The sequence below is a fragment of the Musca vetustissima genome, unplaced genomic scaffold, assembly GCF_032173495.1.
Source record: "Musca vetustissima isolate MV318-11 ecotype Yass unplaced genomic scaffold, APGP_CSIRO_Mvet_v1 utg20051, whole genome shotgun sequence".
Classification (NCBI taxonomy): domain Eukaryota; kingdom Metazoa; phylum Arthropoda; class Insecta; order Diptera; family Muscidae; genus Musca; species Musca vetustissima.
This window is the reverse complement of record NW_026879680.1, coordinates 240,595-267,460: the sequence shown is the minus strand read 5'-3', so window position 1 is coordinate 267,460 and position 26,866 is coordinate 240,595. Positions and strand designations below refer to the sequence as shown.

Here is a 26,866-nt window from a genome sequence, read left to right as displayed (position 1 = left end):
ATGACTATCTGGACGATGAAGAACCAACAACATCACAGAAACCCATGATCGAACCAACGGTAAAAATCAAATGTTTATCGGGTTCTATGTTGATTACCATCAAAGATGCACCCGTTAATCATGAGACTGGTCTATTCAGTGGTATGGTTTATCCAAAGGGTTTATCGAAAAATTCCACATGCTTAACGGAATATAGGTGAGTGAAAAAGTGTTTTTTTTTTCTTTCGAAAGACAATTTAATGTGATGTTTGATTTTATTTATTTTTTATTTTACAGAGACCACGAGGGAACATTACGTTACAAATTGCCATTGCGCAGTTGTAACACCATGCCTCAAGAGACGGTAAGTCTGATAATAAAATATTTAATTAATATTGGATAGAGGAATTATAAAAAATAGGTCTTCTATAAGAACAACGATTGATCTCCAATAAGAACTGTGGCTTTTCTTTAGGTCATATAGGTAAAAGACCTAAAACTATTCTATAAAGAAGACCTAAAGCTCTTCTATGAAGAAGCCCTAAAGCTCTTCTATGAAGAAGACCTAAAGCTCTTTTATTGAAAATCCATAAAACTCTTCTATGGATAAAACCTAAAGCTCTTCCATGAAGAAGACCTAAAGCTCTTCTATGAAGAAGACCTAAAGCTCATCCATGAAAATAAAGCTCTTCTATGAATAACACCCAAAGCTCTTCTATGAAGAAGACCCAAAGATCATCTATGAAGAAGACCTCAAGCTCCGCTATGAAGAAGAACTAAAGCTCTTCTGTGAAGAAGCTCGGCTATAAAAAGACCTAAAGCTCTTCTATAAGAAATACTTAGGCTCTTCTATAAAGAAGACCTAAAGCTCTTCTATAAAGAAGACCTAAAGCTCTTCTATAAAGAAGACCTAAAGCTCTTCTATAAAGAAGACCTAAAGCTCTTCTATAAAGAAGACCTAAAGCTCTTCTATAAAGAAGACCTAAAGCTCTTCTATAAAGAAGACCTAAAGCTCTTCTATAAAGAAGACCTAAAGCTCTTCTATAAAGAAGACCTAAAGCTCTTCTATAAAGAAGACCTAAAGCTCTTCTATAAAGAAGACCTAAAGCTCTTCTATAAAGAAGACCTAAAGCTCTTCTATAAAGAAAACCTAAAGCTCTTCTATAAAGAAGACCTAAAGCTCTTCTATAATGAAGACCTTAAGCTCATCTATAAAGAAGACCTAAAGCTCTTCTACAAAAAGAAGACCTAAAGCTCTTCTATGAAGAAGACCTAAAGCTCTTCTATGAAGAAGACCTAAAGCTCTTCTATGAAGAAGACCTAAAGCTCTTCTATGAAGAAGACCTAAAGCTCTTCTATGAAGAAGACCTAAAGCTCTTCTATGAAGAAGACCTAAAGCTCTTCTATGAAGATGACCTAGAGCTCTTCTATAAAGAAGATCTAAAGTTCTTCTATGAGAAAGTTTTCCTTCTCTTCTACCAAAAAATTTTGAAAATCCAAAAAATAAACCAATTTTAATTTCAAAATTATCTAAATTCTAATATAATTACATATCCGATAACAAGACACGTCAATCGAAATGCCAAAGCAATCTGCAAAAATCCCCATACAAGTAGCAATTAATGGCATATTTAAAAGCGAGTTATGCCTCTAGCAGTTCATTAGATTCCAATCACAGTAGACAGAGAACTACCAAAATGACACAAGTGATTGAGAGACTGGGCATTGGCGGAATTTGATATCAAAGTACAGGCATAACAAAAACTGGTTTGTGGCCACAATTGTGTTTTTCGTGTAACTTTCGCCAAATCAAAACCCTTTTGAAAGAGAAGCCAACCAAACGTCATCATCAATCTCCGGCATTTTATTTTTGGAAAGAGGTCTGCAGAATGTTTTTTTTTAATATTTTATGCTTGCATGTTAGCTTTTACTACGTGTCTGATTTCACTAATAAGAATGAATTAATGAATATTAAAATTTTAGCCAAATCTTCTTTGCACACAAAGAACAAAAAAACACAACTACAAACATTCATAGCGGCCTTAATAAAACAACCACATAAATATGCAAAAAACAGATTTAGGACTTGTTGTTCTTTTGTTTGTTATTATTGCTTATATGAGAAATTTCCTGCTTACCAATTATTGTTTTTGGGTTAAATCTATTGTAAAATGAGGTAAACATACATAAGCAATCACATTATGATAAGCTTCAGCACTCAAACAGAAAAAAACGTGACTATTTGCCATTAGCAGCAAAGAAGAAGAGATGGCAAAAATGAAATTTCAAATCTTAGAAACAGTGCGAAATGAATAAAAAATTAGTTTCTTCTATACTCATAAAAACCGCACACACACACACGCAGATGATTTAAGTTCTTATTCTCATTCTCTCTATTCGTTAACTGTGTTCCCAACAAAAGACTTAAGCCACAAACCTGATTGAACTGCAAAGCTTTGATTAAACTCTGCACAAACAGCTATGGCATTAATTAAACACTTCTTGTTTCATGTCTGATTTTTATCAAATTGAAATTAAAAGTGAACATTTTGTTTATTTGGAAAGTATTTTAAATGTTAATTGAGAATTTTTTATAGAAAAAAAGAGGCTTTGTCATAAACCAAGAGGAAGATCATAAAAAACAGCAACTAAATTAAAAATTTATTTTGGGGAATTTTCGAAAATAGAAAGTGAAGTTATAAACGTTTTTAATCACAATTCCAATGAAATATTTATTGAGGAATGGTATGCCAGGGAGATATTTCAATTTCTTCCAAAAAAAAAAAACAGGGAGAAAATGAAAGTACATAAAAAATATAAATTAAAAATGTTAAACAAAATAATTTGATTTAAGACATGAAAGAGGAACTTCTAAATGTAATGAAAAAAAAAACAAACAACTATAAATTAATTTAGAAAAGTCATCTTCATAGAAGAGTTTGAGGTCTTCTTCATAGAAGAGCTGAAAGTCTTCTTCTTCATAAAATGACTTGAGGTCTTCTTCTTCATAAAAAAACTTGAGATCTTCTTCTTTACAGAAGAGTTTGAGGTCTTCTTTGTAGAAGAGCTTGAGGTCTTTTTTACAGAAGAGCTTGAGGTCTTCTTCATAGAAGAGCTGAAGGTCTTCTTCATAGAAGAGCTTGAGGTCTTCTTCATAGAAGAGCTTAAGGTCTTCTTCATAGAAGAGCTTAAGGTCTTCTTCATAGAAGAGCTTTAGGTCTTCTTCGTAGAAGAGCTTGAGGTCTTCTTCATAGAAGAGCTTGAGGTCTTCTTCATAGAAGAGCTTGAGGTCTTCTTCATAGAAGAGCTTGAGGTCTTCTTCATAGAAGAGCTTGAGGTCTTCTTCATAGAAGAGCTTGAGGTCTTCTTCATAGAAGAGCTTGAGGTCTTCTTCATAGAAGAGCTTGAGGTCTTTCATAGAAGAGCTTGAGGTCTTCTTCATAGAAGAGCTTGAGGTCTTCTTCATAGAAGAGCTTGAGGTCTTCTTCATAGAAGAGCTTGAGGTCTTCTTCATAGAAGAGCTTGAGGTCTTCTTCATAGAAGAGCTTGAGGTCTTCTTCATAGAAGAGCTTGAGGTCTTCTTCATAGAAGAGCTTGAGGTCTTCTTCATAGAAGAGCTTGAGGTCTTCTTCATAGAAGAGCTTGAGGTCTTCTTCATAGAAGAGCTTGAGGTCTTCTTCATAGAAGAGCTTGAGGTCTTCTTCATAGAAGAGCTTGAGGTCTTCTTCATAGAAGAGCTTGAGGTCTTCTTCATAGAAGAGCTTGAGGTCTTCTTCATAGAAGAGCTTGAGGTCTTCTTCATAGAAGAGCTTGAGGTCTTCTTCATAGAAGAGCTTGAGGTCTTCTTCATAGAAGAGCTTGAGGTCTTCTTCATAGAAGAGCTTGAGGTCTTCTTCATAGAAGAGCTTGAGGTCTTCTTCATAGAAGAGCTTGAGGTCTTCTTCATAGAAGAGCTTGAGGTCTTCTTCATAGAAGAGCTTGAGGTCTTCTTCATAGAAGAGCTTGAGTGAGGTCTTCTTCATAGAAGAGCTTCACGCCTTGAAAAAAAAAATAAATTAAAAACATGCACGCCTTTTCTCTGAAACCAAAAATGCAGCATGGCCTTCTTATAAGATATCTAAATCTAATCTAATCTAAACCTTCACCACTTTGGTTATATTCAACAGATAAATCCTAACAGACGTCGCATTTTTAAAGGACAGGTTAAGTGAAATTAAATACATAAACATGTCATTCTGCTGCCGATACTAAATTTTTCATTTGGCCAGATATAGAAGCTATATCTAAATCTGAACCGATTTCAGGAAACTTAACACATATCATTCTAGACCTACGCAGATCTACGCAGTGCCAAATTTCGTGCAAATCGAGATATATATAGGGACTTTGGTGCACCATTTACCTTAAATCGGACAGAACCATATATATGGAGCTATATATAAATCTGACCCGATTTTCTCGAAACTTAGCACACATCATTCTGGACTAATTTAGTACTCTGTGCCAAATTTCGTGCAAATCGAATGATATATAGGTACTTCGGTGCACCATTTACCTTAAATCGGACGAAACTATATATGGAAGCTATATCTAAATCTGACCCAATTTTCTCGAAACTTGCCACACATCATTCTGGATGTGGAATTTCGTGCAAATCGAAAGTTATATAGGGACTTTGGTGCACCATTTACCTTAAATCGGACGAAACTATATATGGGAGCTATATCTAAATCTGAACCGATTTTCCCGAAACTTGGCACACATCATTCTGCACCTAATTCAGTACTCTATGCCAAATTTCATGCATGATATGTAGGGACTTTTTGTACACCATTTACCTTAAATCGGACGAAACTATATATGGGAGCTATATCTAAATCTGAACCGATTTTCTCGAAACTTGGCACACATCATTCTGCTCCTAATTCAGTACTCTGTGCCAAAATTAGTGCAAATCGAAGGATATATAGGGACTTTGGTGCACCATTTACATAAAATCGGACGAAAATATATATAGGAGCTATATATAAATCTGAACCGATTTTTCCCAATTTCAATAGGGTTCGTCCTTGGGCCAAATAAGTGACTTGTGCCAAATTTCAGCCAAATCGGATTATAACAGCGACCTGTACTTTGTTTACAATTTAACATCTACAGACGGACAGACGGAAGGACGGACATGTATAAATCGACTCAGAAAGTGATTCTATGCATATTCTCCTCCACTCCTTTTCTCTGGAACCCAAAATGTCTTCTTCTAAAATATCAGCTTGGCCTTCATATAAGATATCTAAATATCTTAACCTTCAAAATCAAAAAATCTACTCCTTAAAACCCGAAATGTCAAGGATTTATTATTTAGTTTTTATTTGTAATGTATCTACGTGAGAAAAATCTATCATAACCTAACCACTCTCAAAGTCTATGTCAAACAAAAGATTTAAGAAACAAAGTTTTGTGGGGGCATTATTGTTGACACAAAACAAATGAAACCGCTTACAAATATTGAAATTCTAGCCAATGAAATACCAAACACAATATTTCACTTCATTATCACTTTAGGTTATAAAAAATAGCCTCTAAAGGTTACATGGTAAAATACATACTTTTGACCTTTTTCTGTAAAATAAAAATCCGAACTTGGACTTTGTGGAACTCTTCGTAGTTTTTTTTTTTTTTTGTTTTTCTGCTTTTCCATAGAATATCAATATCAAGATGAACTCACTCAAGTGTTTATGACTTGTTAATGTGGGTGTTTGTTTATTTTTATTACTTTTGTTTATTTTTTGTTGTTGTTCTTTTTATTTTTGTCATAAAAAGGCAAACACCTTTTAGCCTCCACATGGCTTACATGTTTACGTTGTGCTAACCATTTTGGGCATTTTCACGGTCAAGCAGTTTAAACTTAAACTGAATGAGTTCATTAAAAAAATATGTGAACTTGTTTCTATAACAGGTGCAATGAACATTAAGAGAAGTAACATTTTAAATAGCATAGTTAAAAAATTATTAAAATTAAAAAAATATATAATTTTTTTATAATTTGTTATAATAATAAAAAATATGCAATATGTTTAATACGGAAGGTAAACTTAAACTTTATGTCAAAAATATATTTTTAAATATCAAAAGGAACACCCCATTATTTATTTCTTCTCAAGTCTACGGAGAATACTCCCCAAAGTTCAAGAATTTAAGGTTCCCATAGATGTAAATGCCTCACCACCTTTATTTCCTAAGGTGTAGGCATAATGCTTTGTAATTTTTTTTTTTTCACATAAAAATTATGTAATTCAGTTATTGTTGTCATTGTTTATAAATCACCCTAAAAAAAGGTTCTTTATATTATTCAAGCCTTGCTTCGTTCACCTTAACTTTGACTTTGAACTTTGTTTACAGCTGTGACATTGTAAAAACAAAACAAACAAAAAAGATTCTGACAAACAAAATTTTTTCACAAGCTCGTTTTTTTGCCATATCCACAAAAAGTATAATTAATTTTTATTGTCGTCGTAGTTGTTGTTGGCTTTTAACACCACACAATTCACCTGTAATGTCAAGATTTTCCCCCAACATTGTGGCATTGTCAGCAGCAATAGCATCAACAACACCATCTTCATCACCAGCATATAAGTTCATCTGCCAAAAGCTTTTGCCATTTTGTATTCATAGATGTTTTTGGTAATTAAAATCTAATTAAAGTAAATATTGTATATATTTGTGTGACTGTGTGTGTGTGTTTGTGTTCGTTCATTCGTTTCATGACAAACCATGAACTTCGTTGTTGAATTGGAGATTTGCAAATACAACAACAACAAAAAAGTCACGATATGATAACATCAATTATAATTGTGTTAATTTTGTTGCAAAGAGAGTGTAGAGTTGTTGTTATGGTAGTGGTATTGGTAGCTGAAGATGTTGTGTGCATGTTTCCAATAAAGTTTGTGTCTTAAGTCTTTTGAATAGACTAAAAGTGAATGGATTCGAATTGAGTTGTATTTTATGTAGGGGGGAAATTAATTAATTATTTTATTTCCTGCAAATGGAGATGTCCAAGAAGTTTTTTGTAGATGACGAAGTGTATATTTTAACAAAGAGATATCGAAGTAATCCTTCTTGAAGAATAACTTTAGGATATCTTCTAATGGACTTCTATATGAAAACCCATTGCGTTTTCTATAACAAATTATATTGGTCTTCTATATGAAGATAATCAAAAGGCTCTCGTTTAAGTCCATGTGTGAGAGTTTCTATTCCCATGGTGCATATTGATTTGAGCGCTCTAGTTCATTTTTTCGAATTTCTTAGGAGACTTCAAGCAAATGAATAGTGGTGTGCTCCTAAGAATCCATATGTTCCTCAGTCTTCTATGAAGAATAAGGCTTTCAGCTCTTCTATGAAGAAGACCTTCCAGCTCTTCAATGAAGAAGACCTTCCAGCTCTTCAATGAAGAAGACCTTCCAGCTCTTCTATGAAGAACACCTTCCAGCTTTTCTGTGAAGAAGACCTTCCAGCTCTTCTATGAAGAAGACCTTCCAGCTCTTCTATGAAGAAGACCTTCCAGCTCTTCTATGATGAAGACCTTCAAGCTCTTCTATGAAGAAGACCTTCCAGCTCTTCTATGAAGAAAACCTTCCAGCTCTTCTATGAAGAAGAACTTCCATCTTTTCTATGAAGAAGACCTTCCAGCTCTTCTATGAAGAAGACCTTTCAGCTCTTCTATGAAGAAGACCTTTCAGCTCTTCTATGAAGAGGACCTTTCAGCTCTTCTATGAAGAGGACCTTTCAGCTCTTCTATGAAGTAGACTTTCCAGCTCTTCTATGAAGAAGACCTTCCAGCTCTTCTATGAAGAAGACCTTCCAGCTCTTCTATGAAGAAGACCTTTCAGCTCTTCTATGAAGAAGACCTTCCAGCTCTTCTATGAAGAAGACCTTTCAGCTCTTCTATGAAGAAGACCTTTCAGCTCTTCTATGAAGAAGACCTTTCAGCTCTTCTATGAAGAAGACCTTTCAGCTCTTCTATGAAGAAGACCTTTCAGCTCTTCTATGAAGAAGACCTTTCAGCTCTTCTATGAAGAAGACCTTTCAGCTCTTCTATGAAGAAGACCTTTCAGCTCTTCTATGAAGAAGACCTTTCAGCTCTTCTATGAAGAAGACCTTTCAGCTCTTCTATGAAGAAGACCTTTCAGCTCTTCTATGAAGAAGACCTTTCAGCTCTTCTATGAAGAAGACATTTCAGCTCTTCTATGAAGAAGACATTTCAGCTCTTCTATGAAGAAGACCTTTCAGCTCTTCTATGAAGAAGACCTTTCAGCTCTTCTATGAAGAAGACCTTTCAGCTCTTCTATGAAGAAGACCTTTCAGCTCTTCTATGAAGAAGACCTTTCAGCTCTTCTATGAAGAAGACCTTTCAGCTCTTCTATGAAGAAGACCTTTCAGCTCTTCTATGAAGAAGACCTTTCAGCTCTTCTATGAAGAAGACCTTTCAGCTCTTCTATGAAGAAGACCTTTCAGCTCTTCTATGAAGAAGACCTTTCAACTCTTCTATGAAGAAGACCTTTCAGCTCTTCTATGAAGAAGACATTTCAGCTCTTCTATGAAGAAGACATTTCAGCTCTTCTATGAAGAAGACCTTTCAGCTCTTCTATGAAGAAGACCTTTCAGCTATTCTATGAAGAAGACCTTTCAGCTCTTCTATGAAGAAGACCTTTCAGCTCTTCTATGAAGAAGACCTTTCAGCTCTTCTATGAAGAAGACCTTTCAGCTCTTCTATGAAGAAGACCTTTCAGCTCTTCTATGAAGAAGACCTTTCAGCTCTTCTATGAAGAAGACCTTTCAGCTCTTCTATGAAGAAGACCTTTCAGCTCTTCTATGAAGAAGACCTTTCAGCTCTTCTATGAAGAAGACCTTTCAGCTCTTCTATGAAGAAGACCTTTCAGCTCTTCTATGAAGAAGACCTTTCAGCTCTTCTATGAAGAAGACCTTTCAGCTCTTCTATGAAGAAGACCTTTCAGCTCTTCTATGAAGAAGACCTTTCAGCTCTTCTATGAAGAAGACCTTTCAGCTCTTCTATGAAGAAGACCTTTCAGCTCTTCTATGAAGAAGACCTTTCAGCTCTTCTATGAAGAAGACCTTTCAGCTCTTCTATGAAGAAGACATTTCAGCTCTTCTATGAAGAAGACATTTCAGCTCTTCTATGAAGAAGAACTTCCATCTTTTCTATGAAGAAGACCTTCCAGCTCTTCTATGAAGAAGACCTTCCAGCTCTTCTATGAAGAAGACCTTCCAGCTCTTCTATGAAGAAGACCTTCCAGCTCTTCTATGAAGAAGACCTTCCAGCTCTTCTATGAAGAAGACCTTCCAGCTCTTCTATGAAGAAGACCTTCCAGCTCTTCTATGAAGAAGACCTTTTCAGCTCTTCTATGAAGAAGACCTTTCAGCTCTTCTATGAAGAAGACATTTCAGCTCTTCTATGAAGAAGACATTTCAGCTCTTCTATGAAGAAGACCTTCCAGCTCTTCTATGAAGAAGACCTTTCAGCTCTTCTATGAAGAAGACCTTTCAGCTCTTCTATGAAGAAGACATTTTTAGCTCTTCTATGAAGAAGACCTTATGCTCTGCTATAAAGAAGACTTCAAGCTTTTCTATGAGAAGAACTTTAGCTCTACTATGGAAAAGACTTTTCAGCTTTTCTCTAAGGAGGACCTAAACGTCTTCTATAAAAAGATATTTTGATAACCTCTAGCTTTTCTGCGGAGGAGTCCTCAAGCACTTCTAAGAAGAAATCCTCAAGTTTTTCTATGAAAAGAACTTTAGCCCTACTATGAAAAAGACTTTTCAGTTTCTTCCTAAGGAGGACCTAGAAGTGTTCTATAAAAAGATAAATTGATAACCTAGTAGAGTTCTAATTTATTTATTTAAGTATACGTGTTTTTTTTTTGCTCCAATTTCAAAATTAGGTCATGATTATTTGAAAATCTCTAATTACTTCATTTAAAATTTTTTTTTACTTAATCCATCTACCTTGGAATTTGTGATTAGACCTTAAATGGCAACAAAATAACTGCTAACACAAATACCTTTCAAAGAAAAAACAAACAACAACAACAAAATACTCAATTACAACATTTTATCTATTTCAAATTGGTTTGTCAATGCGAAAATCACGCACAACAGAAAATATATGTCACCACTATGTGTGTGTGTGTGTGTGTGAGCAATTGTTCCCATTAATGGATAGATAATGAAATGTTCAATCTTGAAATCCAACAAATTCCTAAGGCTGTGTGACAATTTGGCATCGATAAGTAATAGATGGAGGTATTGAGCTTTGCAATAATTGTTTTGTATTGCAAAAAAAAAAACAACAATTCCACTAACATTTAATTTCTGTGTTTTACATTTTAAACATCACGGCATGGATGGCTATGGTAACTTAAAACAAATTGATGACAAATTTTTGGAAGCATGGCAGACTTTGGAAATGAAATTAGCCAAGCATTTGGCAAATTTTGAAAATCAAATTATGTTTTAAAAAAAGTCATCATTCTCCACTTTGTGGAAGCATTCATTAAATGTTAATGAGCCTCAAAAACTAGTTATTTGAATTTGTTTGGCTTCTTTTTTTAGTCTCGACCGATATTGAAATAACTCAATTAGGCAATAATTAAAAGCAATGTTGGCAATTATAATTCAATTAGTGGGGGGACGTTGTAAATGTAATGAAGTTGGAGGAAAAGAAGCTGAACTAGTTTGACAAACATCGTTGGAAGCCACTCAAAATAAAACACAGTTGCAAATGTGTGCGAAAGCTCTATTACAAGAAATAATTGGAATTATTCGTAAGCTACATGTAATATTAACAATGTCAATGTTTTAACATCGTTTAGTTTCCGTAATAATATTGTGATTCTTTAACATGTCCTAACCTTTTCAGAATGTTATGTGATCAAGCCTAGCCTTTAGAGGAGTCTACTCGAAAATTATTGTATTCTCTAGAATTGTAAATAATTTCTCTTTATTTTTTCCCAACGAGGTACCTCAACTTACTGCAAGATTTGGAACCCTATAATTTTATCTTATCCAACATTTTTTTGTTTGTAATTGCGCAGGCAAGGTACATATTTGAATCTCTCAAAAGAAAATGTATTTCAGTATTTAATAAGGTAGGAAAAGGTATTAATAAGAGATATCCTATAAAAAATCCACATCTCTTCTATATGATGACTTCAACTGACTTAAGTTGATATCCTCTAGGTCTTTGATAAGAAGATCGCCTAAGAGCACCTCGTTCTTTTTGTTAAGAACATTTCCTTATTTTGTATATTAAAATATTTTACTCTTCTCTCTAGTTCCTTCATAAGAAAGATATCTACTCAAGGCTCTATAATGAATCGACTATAAATGGCAGAACTATTATAATCTTCCCTTTAAAAATTTAAGCTCTTTAATCCAAAGCTATCCAGATGTTGAATAAGAATATCTTCTGATATAACCTCAGAAGTTTTCCTAGTTTTCTATAAGAAAAGTTCTTGCCATTTTATCCAAGTGCTCTATATCAAATTGGAGCCCTCTTTAAAAATATCTTGCTATTTTTTTAAGGAAAATTTTTTTTTTCTTCTGCTTAAAAAATAAGACCTCAAAATGTAATGAGCCTATGCCAGCTTTTGTTTCCATCCTAAAAGCACTTAGCATTTTTAATGTCCTGTTTAGGTTCCCTACTTCTATACTTTTTATACCCTCCACGATAATTTGGAGGGTATATTAATTTTGTCATTCCGTCGATGTATTCATTTCCGACCCTATAAAGTATATATATTCATGATCAGAGTAAAATTCTAAAACGATCTAGGCATGTCCGTCAGTCTGTTATTTAAGGTAAATAGTGCACCAAAGACCCTGTATCTACTTCGATTTACACGAATTTTGGCACAGCGTACTGAATTATGTCTAGAACGATGTGTGTTAAATTTCGTGAAAATCGGTTCAGATTAGATATGGCTCCCATATACATTTTCTTCCGATTTTATGTAAATGGTGCACCAAAGTCCCTATATATCCTTCGATTTGGATGAAATTTGGCACAGGGCACTTAATTGAGTGTAGAACAATGTGTGCTAATTTTCGTGAAAATCGCTTCAGATTTAGATATAGCTTCCACATATATTTTCGTCCGATTTTATGTAAATGGTGCACCAAAATTCTGATATATCATTTGATTTGCACGGAATTTTGCACATCGTACTGAATTAAGTCTAGAATGATGTGTGTTATGTTTCGTGGAAATCGGTTCAGATTTAGATATAGCTCGCATATCTGTATGTATTAAGTCTAGAATGATGTGTATTAAGTTTTGTAAAAATATACCCATTACCCTCTTGTATATACCCATAGTGGTGAAGGGTATCATATAGTCGGCCACGTCCGACTTTTGAACTTTCCTTACTGGTTTTTTATTGCGAAAATTTAATAAATTTAATGGTAAATTTAATGTTAAGATAGTTTCTGAAATATATTTTCCATGAAATCGTTAATTTTTACAAACCCTATATTGATGCAATTCTGATAGGGCAAAACAACGTTTGCCGGTCTGCTAGTACTCTATAAATTGCCTTTAATTTCATGTAGGGAACTTCTCTGTAAAGTATCGGTATAGTATATATACCACATGATGGTAGGCAAATCGGTTCAGCTGTTCCTTCATAATATATTTTTCAAGATTTTCGCGCATTTTTCTCAAAATTTACTTTCTCAAAAATATTCCCACTTTAGTTTCAAGCACCCAATCTCGAATCGGGCAGAACACAAAGGAGATATATAGCGCGCCATGTGTCCGACGAACGCCCCATAGAGCATATACATAAAGTTTGATCAAAATCGGTGCAGTAGTTCTTGAGTTACGGTGCAAAATAAATATTGCGCCATCTGTCGGATGAACTTCAAACTACACAGAAACACTCCTCACGCCCCATAGAGCCCGTACATACAATTTGGTCCAAATCGGTGCAGTAATTTTTGAGTTCAGCGATTACGAACATACACGTAATTTATATATATATATATATATATATATATAATTCCTGACCTTCTATATATACATATGTTATGTCCAAAGAATATAACAACCTTTGATTTTAAAATTGAGAATATATACAGAATATATACATCTTCATAAATTTCATTCCTAGCCACAATATTCAATATTCATTGATTGTGTACAACGTTTTGCAAATGTTTACACCCAACCATGAAAATTCATGAACACAAAATAATTGCATGTTCATCAATTGCATAAATAAATAATTATTATTATTCGTTATCTAAATATTGAATAGCCATTGAAAAAATAATAATGACCATAGGGCATGACATCATGACCTTCGTTTTTTAAACAAAATAATAATAATTTATTGTAGTAAAAACACACAGCAACTAAACAATTCTATACATGATATTGTCAAACAATAAATGATTCCCTTTTATAGACATTCTCTTATGCACAGCTCATCATTAAAGATGAGCTCATCTTCACATTACAATATTAGAAGATAACAAACTGCTAGTGCAACAACTATATACACACCAACTATTCACAACGTTACGATGATGATAATAATAGCATTTATAATCATAAATATGTTTATAACTTTAATTTTACCTTCACGGGAATGGGGCAAACAAACAAAGCACCGCCTCGCACACACACACACACTGACACATCCGACATTTAACATCAACTTGTGTCATGTATGAACATCAAAAGTTAAACAGCAATTAACAGCAGTAGCTACATCGAATGTTTGTTGTTGTTATTGACAATAAATACATGTAGAATGACAGATAGAACAAAGGACAGGATGTTAATGTCGGCATCGCATCTTTCAAGCATCTTGGTCATCACGTTGGGGTTTTTTTTTGAGGTTATAAAAAATAAATAAAATGAAAATAAATAAAATCTTAAAATCATTAAATCAATATAGACAAAGCATGTCCAAATGTGGACAAGCAATCATTTTGTTTGTGACATGCTTGCTCATCGTTACACCTGGGTGGTCTTTATCTCAAAATTCGAAGAATATTTTACACATGATTATTTTTCGTTTACATAAATTAGCAAATTTGAGAAGGCTATGATGGGCAAATATTTAATTTAAAATTGATAAATAAATAAACGCAAAAATAAAATAAAACCAGTGAGCGGAGCAGTATAGTCGGACGGGGCCGACCATACGATACCCTACACAACTACCACTGAACTCAAATTTTCTACGGATGTGTATTCCGAGCCTGGGCAATATTTCGTGATATTTGCACACTCTTGCCCGATTAGAGGTAAACAGCGCCTCTTCCTCATACTGACATATTTTCCGAATATTACGAGTATTCAGTACAGTTATTGTCCAGATTCCCTTCACCGTGGGTTGTGTTGTTGTAGATCGACTCGAAAATAACACAAAAAATTAAGTTTTCGGTCCACTACATTCCAAAATTATTATCTGATCATCACCGAAAATTATAGGCGTTGTCCTTGACCATAACTGGAACCTCATGAAACATTGAAAGCGTTCAGCGCTATGTTCGGCTCTCTAGAGTGATAATGGGTTACTAAATAACATACAAATACGGAGATACCTGTAAATATTTAGGTGTAACTCCCACATCAGAGCACATGCAACAATATAATTGGTCTTAATTTAAAGGTCAACCACTCCTCTTGGATATAGTATCAACTTTTCGGGTCTATGTCCTTCAGGGGTAAATATATACGCTATAGAATACAAATTTTGTCATTTTCACACAAAAGTCAGGGTCCATTTGACCCGCTAAATATTGACCGATCTTTATCAAAACAGGCATGCTTATTCATTGCCCCGACCACATTCTCCATGCAAAATTTCACGATGTTCGGGCCATTATTGCGGCCTGTGGAACGACCAGAAAAACCGACAAAAATTTAGTATTTGGTCCATTTCATCTCCTAAATATTAACCGATCTTTGCCAAAAACAATAGGGGTCTTCATTGGCCAGAACCCATCCTACACGCAAAATTTCGTGAAGATTGGTCCATAACTGTGGCCTGTATCGTGTTTACAAATTATAATGGACAGACGGACGGACACACATTTCTTGATCGACTCAGCTAGTCGAGATATGACGATATTTCGCGGCGTTACAAACTTTTGGGGCTGCACAAAGCTATAATACCCTGACAACATAGTTGTGTATGGTATAACTATTTAAAAAGTTTTTAATAAAAATCGACAATTAGAAAGATAATAATTCTTCAAGACTCCGATCTGAAAATTCACATGATAATTATATCCTTCATCACACTGTCGTACAGGGTATTATGTCTTTGTGCATATGCTTGTAACGGGCAAAAGGAGACGAGATAGACACATGGTTCATTTTGAGAATATGTATAGAATCACTTTCTAAGTCGATTTATACATGTCCGTCTGTCTGTCCGTCTGTCCATGTTAAATTGTATTTGGCCCAAGGACGAACCATATTGAAATTGGGAAAAATCGGTTCAGATTTAGATATAGCTCCCATATATATTTTCGCACGATTTAATGTAAATGGTGTACCAAAGTCCATATATATCCATCGATTTGCAGGAAATTTGGCACTACGTGCTGGATTGACTCTAGAATAATGTGTGTAAAATTTCTTGAAAATCGGTTCATATTTATATATGCTTATCCGATTTTATGTAAATGAATCACCAAAGCCCCTAAATTTCTTTCGATTTGCAAAAAATTTGGCATATCGTAATGAATTGAGTCTATAATGATGTGTGCTAAGCTTCCTAAAAATTGTTTCCGATTTATATATAGCTTCCACATATATTTTCGTCCGATTTTATATAGTGTACCAATGTCCCTATATTTCATTCGATTAGCACGAAGTCTTGCATAGCGTACTGAATTAAGACTGGAATGATGTGTGCTAAGTTTCGTGAAAACCTGTTCAAATTTAAATATATCTCCCATATATTATTTCTTCCGATTTTATGTAAATTGTGCACTAAAATTTGTCCGATTGTCACATAATTTTTTTTAATGTCCTGAAGTTAATATAAATTAATCTCTGGCAAGTTTCGTTGAAATCGGTTTAGATTTAGATATAGATCCCATATTCGTCCGATTTTAGGTAAATGGTGCACCAAACTTCTAATGTTTGTCCGAATGACACGGAATTTTGCACAACGTATCAAATTGAAACTAGACGATGTTATTGCGTTTGGTTGAAATTGGTGCAGATGCACCAAATTTTGAACAGCGTGTATCATGTTTGCTATACATCGTTTTACATAAATTTGTCCCATTGTACGCAATCGACTTTAAATCTGCCCGAATGAAATTGAATTTATCATAGGTTGCAGAATGGGATGTGTATGGATTGATGCTAGTCGGTTCATTTATAGATAAAGATCACATATTTGAGTTCGTTAAATTTCATATCAATGCTCCTTCGAAGCGACGTCTGTTAGGATACATATGTAGAACATACCCAAAGTGGTGAAGGGTATAATGTAGTCAGCCCAGTCCGACTTTACTACACTCCTTACTGGTTTTAAGTTATTTTAGAGTATCCAATTAAGAATATATTTAAAAAAATGAGGAATCTGTAATAGAGCGTAATTTATTAAAACAATAATATTTATATACATTTTTAAAGTCTACAAACGATTTAAATAAAATTTAAAATAATTTTTAATACATTTTAAAATTGTTAAAGCTTTCTTGAAAAAAAAATATAAAAAATAAAAGTCGTTTCTAGCTTTCATATAAGTATGCCACTTTACATATCATTTGTAATAACCTTCCCTTCATACAATGACCATATACCACACAAATACAGCATTTGCAAAGATGCAACAATGTAAATCGCATTTCCCCAATGCTTATAAATTTAGTTCATGTTGAAATCAAAAAACGGTACAAAAACAAAATCCGTTCATAATTCTTGGTCGCCGTCATAGTCGTCATAACGTTGGCCATTGTCATTGTTGTTCTATACTCTCAGCGTTATTCTATAGTTATGATTAATGTTCGTATAATATGCAAATGGGCGAAAGATGGAAAAATAAATGAAGAAAATAAGAATAAACGACGCTACAATATGACTTTAACTTCCTACATATACCGTTAGTTTGCCCATATACTTTTGTATGTATATGTGTATGCATGCATGCACTTTTGTGGTGTTATTGTTCTAAAATAAAGTTTATTCTTTTCGCCCCAAGATAAACAATAGTTTTTTTTTTCTTTTTTCTTTTCAATTTTCCATAAATGGCAATGGGTTGTACTTGCACACGAACTTATACATGCATATATACATTCATACATATACACACAAATCAAGTGAACATATGTGATGCAGTTCCATTTTGTAATGAAAGCGCCAAAGTCATATTAAAAGCCCTCAAGCTACAGTTATTGTGTTGTGAGTAGTCAAAAGTGGTCGTAGGTAATACAAAAGACTTAAGACACATACACAATGTAATAAAGAACAAATGAATTAAGGAATGGAAGTTAATTTAAAGTTTATATTAATATTTTTCACATACATATATTACGTGGGAGTTGACAACATATGTATAGTTCCGTATATTATTTTGTTCTAGTTAAAGAACAATAGCGCCATCGCCAAACGGAAGGTTGCGGTACCTTGTGGCATAAATCTGATTCAGGAACAATAACTACAAGGGTCGTGTTTAACGTTAAAGTAGTTTATTTGCACTTTAATATTATACCAATCACGAAGAATATATTGTCTTTTCATTGAAAAGCAAAATGCTTTTTGATGGCGAAACAATTTACGTTATCTGGAAATTTTGAGACAAAGAAATAAAAAATAAAAATACTTTTAATACAATCCAAAAACTGTAAAATATTCTGTAAATAAAATATTTTTAAAAATCTACGCTTTCACGGAATTTAAAAATTTTATTTACAATAATTAAAAAAAAAAATATATATATATATATATATATATATACATCCATATTGCAAAACTTAGATCATTAAGCACGACTCGAAAGAGTATAAATAACACACTTAAAAAATTACTTTCAAATGATCACTGCCCTTACAAGGCAAAATTCAAATGACGAAAGAAACAGACGCTGGACCATTATCATGAAATTGGATGAACTAAAACATGTGATCCTTATCTAAATGTGAACCGACTTAGATCAATACATATACATGTCATTCGTTTGTTGCAATGTGACAAAAGTATGTAAATCGATTTCAAACAAATATCAATCGGACATCCGTTGGGCTGTGTCTGTAACTCCACAAAACACATCTACGTTATTCTATGCTCAAATTGTGCAAAATTTTAAGTCAGTTTGACAAACATGAGGAGTTTAAGGCACCATTTACTTAAAATCGGACGAAAATATATATGAATGCTATATCCAAATATGAACCAATTTCAACGAAACTTGTCACAAGTTAGATTGTATTAATTTCAGTACGTTTTGTTCCTATCAGCCAACTATTGGGTCTTTGGTGCGTCAGTTACTTAAAATCAATTGATATATATAATCTATATCTAAATCTCAACCGATTTTCACACATCATTCTAGACTAAATTCAGTACGCTATGCAATATAAGAACTTTGGTGGACTATTAACATTAAATCGGACGAACATATAAATACATAGTTCTGAAACGATTTCCACGAAACTATGCACACATCATTCCAGACTTGATTCAGTACGCTATGCCAAATTTCGGTAAATCGAAAGATATATAGGGACTTTGGTGTACTATTTACATAAAATCGGACGAAAATATATATGGGAGCTATATCTAAATCTGAACCGATTTTCACGAAACTTGGCACTCATCACTCCAGGCTCAATTCAGTACGATGTGCCAAATTTTCGTGCAAATCGAAATTCTGAACAGATTTTCGCGAAACTTGGCATACATCACTCCAGGCTCAATTTATTACGCTATGCCAAATTTCGAGCAAATCGCAAGATATATAGGGACTTTGGTGTACCATTTACCTTATATCGGACGAAAATATATATGGGAGCTGTATCTAAGTCTGAACCCAGTTTCACGAAATTTGGCACACATCACTCCAGGCTCAATTCAATACGTTATGCCAAATTTCGTGCAAATCGAAAGATATATAGGGACTTTGGTGCATCATTTACAAAAATTTGAACGAAACTATATATGGGAGATAGATCTAAATCTGGACCGATTTTCCTGAAACTTGGCACAAATCATTCCACGCTCAATTCAGTACGCTATGCCAAATTTCGTGCAAATCTAAAAATATATAAATACTTTGGTGCACCCTTTACCTTAAATCGGACGTAAATATATATGGGAGCCATATTTAAATCTGAACCAATTTTCACGAAACTTGGCAAACATCATTCTAGGCTCAATTCAGCACGTTATGCCAAATTTCGTGCAAATCGCAAGATATATAGGGACTTTTGTGCACCATTTACCTTAAATCGGACGAAAATATATATGGGAGCTATATCTAAATCTGAACCCATTTTCACAAAACTAGGGCGAACATCATTCTAGGTTCAATTCAGTACTTTATGCCAAATTTCGTGCAAATCGATAGATATATAGGGGCTTTGGTACACCATTCGGACGAAAATATATATCGGAGCTATATCTAAATCTGAACCGATTTTTTCCAATTTCAATAGGGTTCGTTATTAGGCCAAATAAGTGACTTGTGCCAAATTTCATTCAATTCGGATTATAAATGCGACCTGTACTTTGTTTACAATTTAACACCAACAGACGGATGGACGAAGATGCATAAATCGACTCAGATAGTGATTCTATGCATATTCTCAAAAGGAACTATGGGTCCATCTCGTTTCCTTTTGCCTGCTACAAACATATGCACAAAAACATAATACCCTGTACCACAGTGTGGTGAAGTGTATAAAAAAACTCTATATAAATTGAATCAAAAATATAAAACCAGTGAGCGGAGCAGTATAGTCGGACGGGGCCGACCATACGATACCCTACACAACTACCACGGAACTCAAACATTCTGCGAATTTTTATTCCGAGCCTGGGCAATCAATCAATAGCACCTCTTCTTTACACTGACATATTTTCCGGATATTATTAATATTCAGTACAGCCCTTCCAATTACTTGTCCAGATTCTCTTCACGGTGTGTTGTGTTGTAACGTTCGGCTTATAATTGTGTTGTTACATTCGGCTTATAATTGTGACCCTCTAGTGTGGTAATGGGTTGCTAACTAATATCTGAGTACGTAAGCACCTGTAAATATTTATGTGTAACTCCCACATCCGAGTACATACGACAATATAATTAGTATCAATTTAAAGGTCAACCACTCCTCTTGGATATTATGTCAAATTCTCTGGTCTATCTCATTGAGGAGTAAATATATACGCCATAGAATAAATATATACGCCATAAATATTGACAGATCTTTATCAAAACAGGCATGCTTATTCTTTGGCCCGATCCCCTTCTTCATGTAAAAATTCGTTGTTTTGGGCCATAATTGCGGCATCTTGAGCGACCAGAAAACCGACAAAAATTATGTATTTGATCCATTTCACCCTCTAAATATTAACCGATCTTTACCAAAAACAATAAGGGTCTTCATTGGCCAGAACCCATCCTATATGCAAAATTTCGAGAAGATTGGTCCATAAATGTGGCCTGTATTGTGTTTACAAAATATGGATAATGGATGGACGGACACACACATGATGTTTTTTTTTTTTTTTTTATTCAATTCATTTAATCCAATCCACTTAAAGAAATATGAATAAAAAAATCCACAATCTCTAGAAACTTAAGCAAATATGAATAGAACATCCACACTATTTACAGATAATGTTGCGAAGTCTATTGGCATTCCTCTGGGTGCCTTTTGAAAATGCTAACTTCTATCTATAATTTAATTTCAATTTTTTTTTTTTTTTGAAAACTTATGCCAGAATACAAGACCCACAAAAACGTTCTTTGTGAAGTTCTTTTAAAATCCCACAGATTTCAGTAATTTTCGAGTATTACTAATTTCAAATTTTCTTCACTTTATTAGCCTTTCTTTTTATAAGTCGCATTAATTAGTTCTATATATTTTCTGTTGGGTCCCATCATTAAAGTTTGTTGCTTAAATCTTTTGTTCTATTTTTATTCATTAAAATTATCTCATTTGCCATTTCTTTCCAAAAATACCAAACCCCAATTCGTTATATTCCCCGGAAATCTTAATGACAAAGGCGACGACGAGATATGAAAATTTTGGGCAAAAATATCAACAGGAAATGTTCTAAAACTCAGATACAACAAAACAAAAAGTTCAAAAACTTCTAAGAACCAAACAAAGCATGATTTTTTTTTTTTTTTTTTTTGATGAATTAGTGTTAATCAACATATTCATCATCTTCTCGTCACACTTAGTTAACCATAAAATTATAATGATGGCTAAAGAATATAATAACAAGAACAACAAAATGAAAAAAACGCAAAGCAAGCAAGCAGCCAAACTAGCTATTCATCTAGCGTGTTTTGGCTAGATGCTGATGACCAACTCCCCGTTTATTTTGGGCGTATAAAGATTTGATGTGCTGTTCTTTCTTTGAAGTCAAGTTACTTCCTAAGCCCTTAGGCAGCAAGCAGTATTCTTTTATGTAATGTTGTAGTTCTTCTTCTTCCAGGAAGTTTTGTAAATTTAGAAGAAAATTATAGCCCAAAGGCTGGGGTTTGATGTATTCTTATTGGAATAGGTTGGAGCAGTTCAGTGGTTGGGGGTTATGGACATAAAGTGATTTGCTTTAAAGTTGTGCTAATGATCTTTGGCATTTATCTTTTAGACATCTTTCGCTTTTAGTTTGAAATTAAAAAAAAATACAACAAAAGATTCTTATTAGAATTTAAAGATACGGGAGAATTCTCTAGAGGGGCTGTACAATAAGTTGGGAATTGAAATTTAAAAAAAAAATTACGAAATTTCAAAAAAAAATTAAACATAATTCTCAATAATCTCTTTCGTATAATTTCAGGACGATGGCGGTATTGAATTTTTCAATACAATTGTTTTGCAACCGCATTTGAAATTGATAACCGATGCTGGTCGTGGTTATCATGTACGCTGTTCATATAAATCACGCGATGCCGCAATGAGCAGTAAAAAACCCCATCATCACAAGGTGGTCGGTAGTAAATATGCCCAAAAGCCCCAGGCGTTGAAAAGTGCCGAAGCCGATGGCAATAGTGATCGTCGTGGTTATGGTAGATCTTTGGATAAATATCGGGCAAATGGTGATAATTTCGATGAAGATGATGTATACATGCAAGATGATGCTGCCGCCGGCGATGATAACGACATGGAAAATGAAATACCCATGCCTGGTTGTCATATGAAAATCTATAATGCCGAACATCATATCGCTAATGATGTGAAAATTGGAGATCCCCTGACATTGGTCGTCAACATTGATAAACAGGATACATACGGATTGCATGTGACCGATTGTATTGTACGCGATGGTTTGGGTTGGGGTGAGCAACGTTTGGTGGGAGAGGATGGGTAAGTAATGCGTTTTCCTTTTATGAAAATATAAAAAAAATGTATAATTTTCCTTTTTTAGTTGCCCCATGGACAATGAAATTATGGGCCAGTTTAATTATACCTCGGATCGTTTGGCAGCCAATGTCACCTTCCCGGCTCATAAATTCCCATACACCACCTCCGTGTACTATCAATGTAATGTTAAATTGTGTCCCTTGGTTGATCCCGAATGTCAAATGGTAAGCAGGAATTGATTTGTATTATAGGAGAGATTCCTAAATTGCTTAATTTTGTTTTTTGTTTAGGCTCCTCTTTGTGGAGGCAAACGACCCAAACGACAAGCCACTAACGATAACAAAGACGAAGAAGGTTCCCCAGCTACCATTGAAGTCTTTTCTGGCCTCTATGTTAATGAAAATGTGGATATAACAGAGGGTGATGATGATTCTGTATCAAAAGAAAGAGTAAGTATACAAAAAAATAAGAAATACAGAGAGAGAGAGAGAGAGGGAGTGAAACAATAAAAAATATACGAACTCTATGTAACTGTATTTTTAAAAAATCCAAACTACAATTTGTATTTAAAAAAAAATCTACGCTCTCTGCGAGACTTCAAATAATATTTTTTAATAATCGACGATCTCTGAGAGACTTCAAAAAAAGGTTTTTAAAAAATCTACGCTCTCTGAGAGACACCAAAAAATATTTTTTTAAAAAAATCTTCGATCTCTCTGCGCTCTCTGAGAGGCTTTAACAATTTTTTTAACCTGCGCTATCCGAAATACTTAGAAAAACTATTTTTTGAAATCTATACTATCAGGAAGACTTAAAAATCGAAGACTTTTAAAAATAGTTCAAAAAATGTTCCGCTCTCTAAGAGACTTCAAAAAAAATTGTTTTGAGAATTCTATGCTCTTTAGCTGGCTTGTTACAGAACGGTTGTTCCATAAGCCGAGCTTAAACAACATTTTCAAGCGTGCGCATCTCCACCACGTTCCAAGATGTTGGTCTTTCTACTTGGTCTTTCCATGTGATTCGTGGCCTTCTACGTGCTGATGGTTCCCGTAGACGTAGAGGCTCGCTTTTATATGCTGGGGCATTCTCATTCATTCGCCCAACATGGCCTAGCCATCGTAGTCGCAGCAGCTCAACACGACTGACTATGTCGATGTCCGCGTATAAATTGTAAAGCTCGTGGTTCATTCATCGTCGACGCAGATCGGCCCGTAGATCTTTCGGAGAATTTTTCTTGCAAACACCCCAACAGCTGCCTCATCTGCATGCGCAAGTACTCATGCTTCAGATCCATATAACAGCACGGGTAGTATCAGCGTCATGTAAAGTGTGAGTTTGGTCTGGAGGGAGGTGGCCTTCTTTCTAAACTGCTTACTTAGATCATAGTAGCATCTGTTGGCCATCACAATCCTTCTGCGAATTTCAAAACTGATGTCATTCGTTTCATTTATGGCGGTACCAAGGTATATGAAATCGTTAAGTACCTCGAAGCTGTAGTTCTCAAGTTCCACAGTTGGCCCCAGTCTACTGGAAGTCTTGCGCGTTGACACCATCAGCTTAGTCTTCTCGCCGTTTACTGCCAGACCCACTTTGGCGGACTCCTTCTCAATTTGTTCAAAGGTGGCTGTTACCGCTCGCAATGTTCGACCCATTATATCAGTGTCATCGGCGTAGGCGAGTAACATGTGTTGTTTAGTGTACAGAGAGCCATTTCTGTTCATCTTTGCGTCTCGTATGACCTTTTCTAGCAGGATGTTAAAAAGATCACGCGACTTGTCTGAATACTCGTTCGGTATTGAAGGGCTCCGATATGTCATTTCTGACTTTAACTGCTGACCTTGTGCCACTTATAGTTATCCTGTATAGCCGTATTAATTTTGCAGGAATGCCGAACGTAGACATGGCTTTAAACACCTCTGAACGGATGGGATAAGTTGAGCGCAGTAGGGCTTTTCGATATCGAGTTTCCGTGTTGTGTTAGATCGCACCTTTGCTGCAACATTAAGACGAGTGCGAACCTTGACTGCTACAGGGTAGTGGTCCGAATCGATATTCGCTCCTCGGATCGATCGGACGTCTAATACACTGGATGAATGCCTTCCGTCCATCACAACATGATCAATTTGATTTCTCGTTGCTTGATCAGGTTACCGATCCGTCTACGGGAACCAAGTGGCCTTGTGTATATCGAGATGCTTGAATCTGTTGCTGCTAACTACCATGTTTTTTGCTGCCGGAAAGTCAATCAACCTCATACCGTTGTTGGGTGTTTCTTCATGAAGGCAGCATTTTCCGACGGTGGGGCCAAAGATATTTTCCCTTCCGATTTTTGCATTAAAATTTCCTAACAGAATTTTAATGTCATGGCCAGGGCAGCGATCATATCCTGTTTCTAGGCGCTCATAAAATATGTCTTTGGTCTGCTCATCTTTGTCTTCGGTCAGAATATGGGCACAAATAAGACTTATGTAGAAGAACGTCGCTTTTTTACGCATTATAGCAATTCGCTCATCTACTGGAGTGAATCTTTTATTCTCCTGTTAAGGTTTTTTATTCTCCTGTTATCCATAAATCCGCAGCCAAATTCATGTCTCGTTTCATGGCAGCTATAATACAGTGAGCAATCGTCTGATTTACTCACGCCAGACCCTTTCCATAGCATTTCCAGTAAGGCAATAATATCAGCTTTGTACTTCTTGAGTACATCCGCCAAAGTGAAAACTGCGCACATTCCAAGTGCAGATTCGCAGATCGTTTGCAGATCGTCAACTTTAGGGGATGTTGGTTTTCTTTTTCTTTGCTTTTTCATCGTAGGAGGGGTTTTCTGAGTGTGGTCAACTAACCCGACGCCTCAACCCTTTTTTATGGGTGATCTCGTGGCACATTTTACTATTCAACAGGTGATGAAAATAGCTATCCCAGGTGACACCGCGGGTAGGTCAGTGTCCACAATTGAGATGAAAGAGGGACCAAGATAAGCCTGCACTTCGCCATGTTAAAGCCAATCAAAGACATTGCTTGGTATCTTTTATCCTCAAATAATTCTGCACTCTCTGTGAGATTAAAAAAAAAATTTTTTAAAAAGTCTACGATCTCAGAGAGACTTCATGAAGTATTTTTAATAAGTCTTCGTACTCTATAGGCTTTTTCCACTTTTCTTATAAATATTATATTTTATAAAAACATTTTTATTAATATATATGTTTTTACTTTTAATTTTCAGACACTGGAAGATGCTTTGTGTGTCTCCCAACGTACCTTTGCCATTGCCATAGCTATAGCTGGCCTAATTCTGATGTTGGCCGTTGTAGCCGCCGTTCTGTGTATAATGGCCCGACGCAGCACCAAGACTGTATCGAATTCGGGCAGTAGCATTTACAGTGGTCCCTATACAAACACAGCCTTCTCGCATAGCAGTTAAGCAGCCACATTTCGTCTCCTTCCAAATTTAGTAATAGAACAAGAAAACAAAAAAAAAACCACAACAACAACACTACAAATAAGGATATATGTTTTATTGTATTTTAGGCTCCAAAACAAAACATAACCACAAAACAAAATCTAAAGATTCCAAATTTTCTCCCTTAAAGGAACACTAAAAGTGTTTAAAAAAAACAATTTCTTAAGTAATGCTAAAATTAAAAAACAAAAATCGAAATATTTTATTTCCTCAAAAGAAAGTCAATATATATTTTTTGTTCGCTTAGTACGTTAGTTGATAAGTCACAAAGACAATTTTAGCTGCCTTCCATAAAAAAAAGAAAAATAATTTTGATTTAAACAAAAAACAAATTAATTAAAATAATTTTTAAGTTTAGACTACTATAGACGATATACTTATATATAATTTAAAAACAAGTCTATAAAAAAATAATTATTTAAAAAAACAAGTCCTTGATATTTTTTGTTTAGAAAAAAACACAAACTCAGCACTTAACTAAAAGATATTACAGGGTTTTTTACACTAGTAACTCTCTATAAGAATTAAAACAAAAAAACTAATTTAATTAATAATAATAAAAAACCCTCTAATATCGCAGAGATGCCTTGGCGGTGTGATATGCACACCACACAAAATCTCTGTTCAATTTTAACACTTAATTTAAAGAAAAAAATATGACAACTAAAAAAAAAATTCTAACTAACAACTAGCTATGGTATGTGGGTCTTAACTAAGTCTCCTTTCAATTTGCTAATTTAAAACTGCAAAAAAATGAAACCTATTAACTGTTTTTTTAGGTTAGCTTTGTAGCCCTATGTATGTATTTAATTTTATACTTAGCTAACGCCCTCAGGTGATAAA

General features: G+C 34.6%; 1 protein-coding gene across 1 annotated transcript; it reads left to right on the top strand.

The window, feature by feature from the left end:
• On the top strand, positions 1 to 26,041 carry LOC133324720 (cuticlin-4). Its single transcript, XM_061533559.1, has 6 exons — positions 1 to 196; positions 277 to 343; positions 22,040 to 22,566; positions 22,628 to 22,787; positions 22,854 to 23,012; positions 25,787 to 26,041. Exons 1-6 carry the CDS (start codon positions 45 to 47, stop codon positions 25,982 to 25,984), a joined length of 1,263 nt encoding a protein of 420 aa, XP_061389543.1. The 5' UTR covers positions 1 to 44; the 3' UTR covers positions 25,985 to 26,041.
• Positions 26,042 to 26,866: the final 825 nt, after the last annotated feature.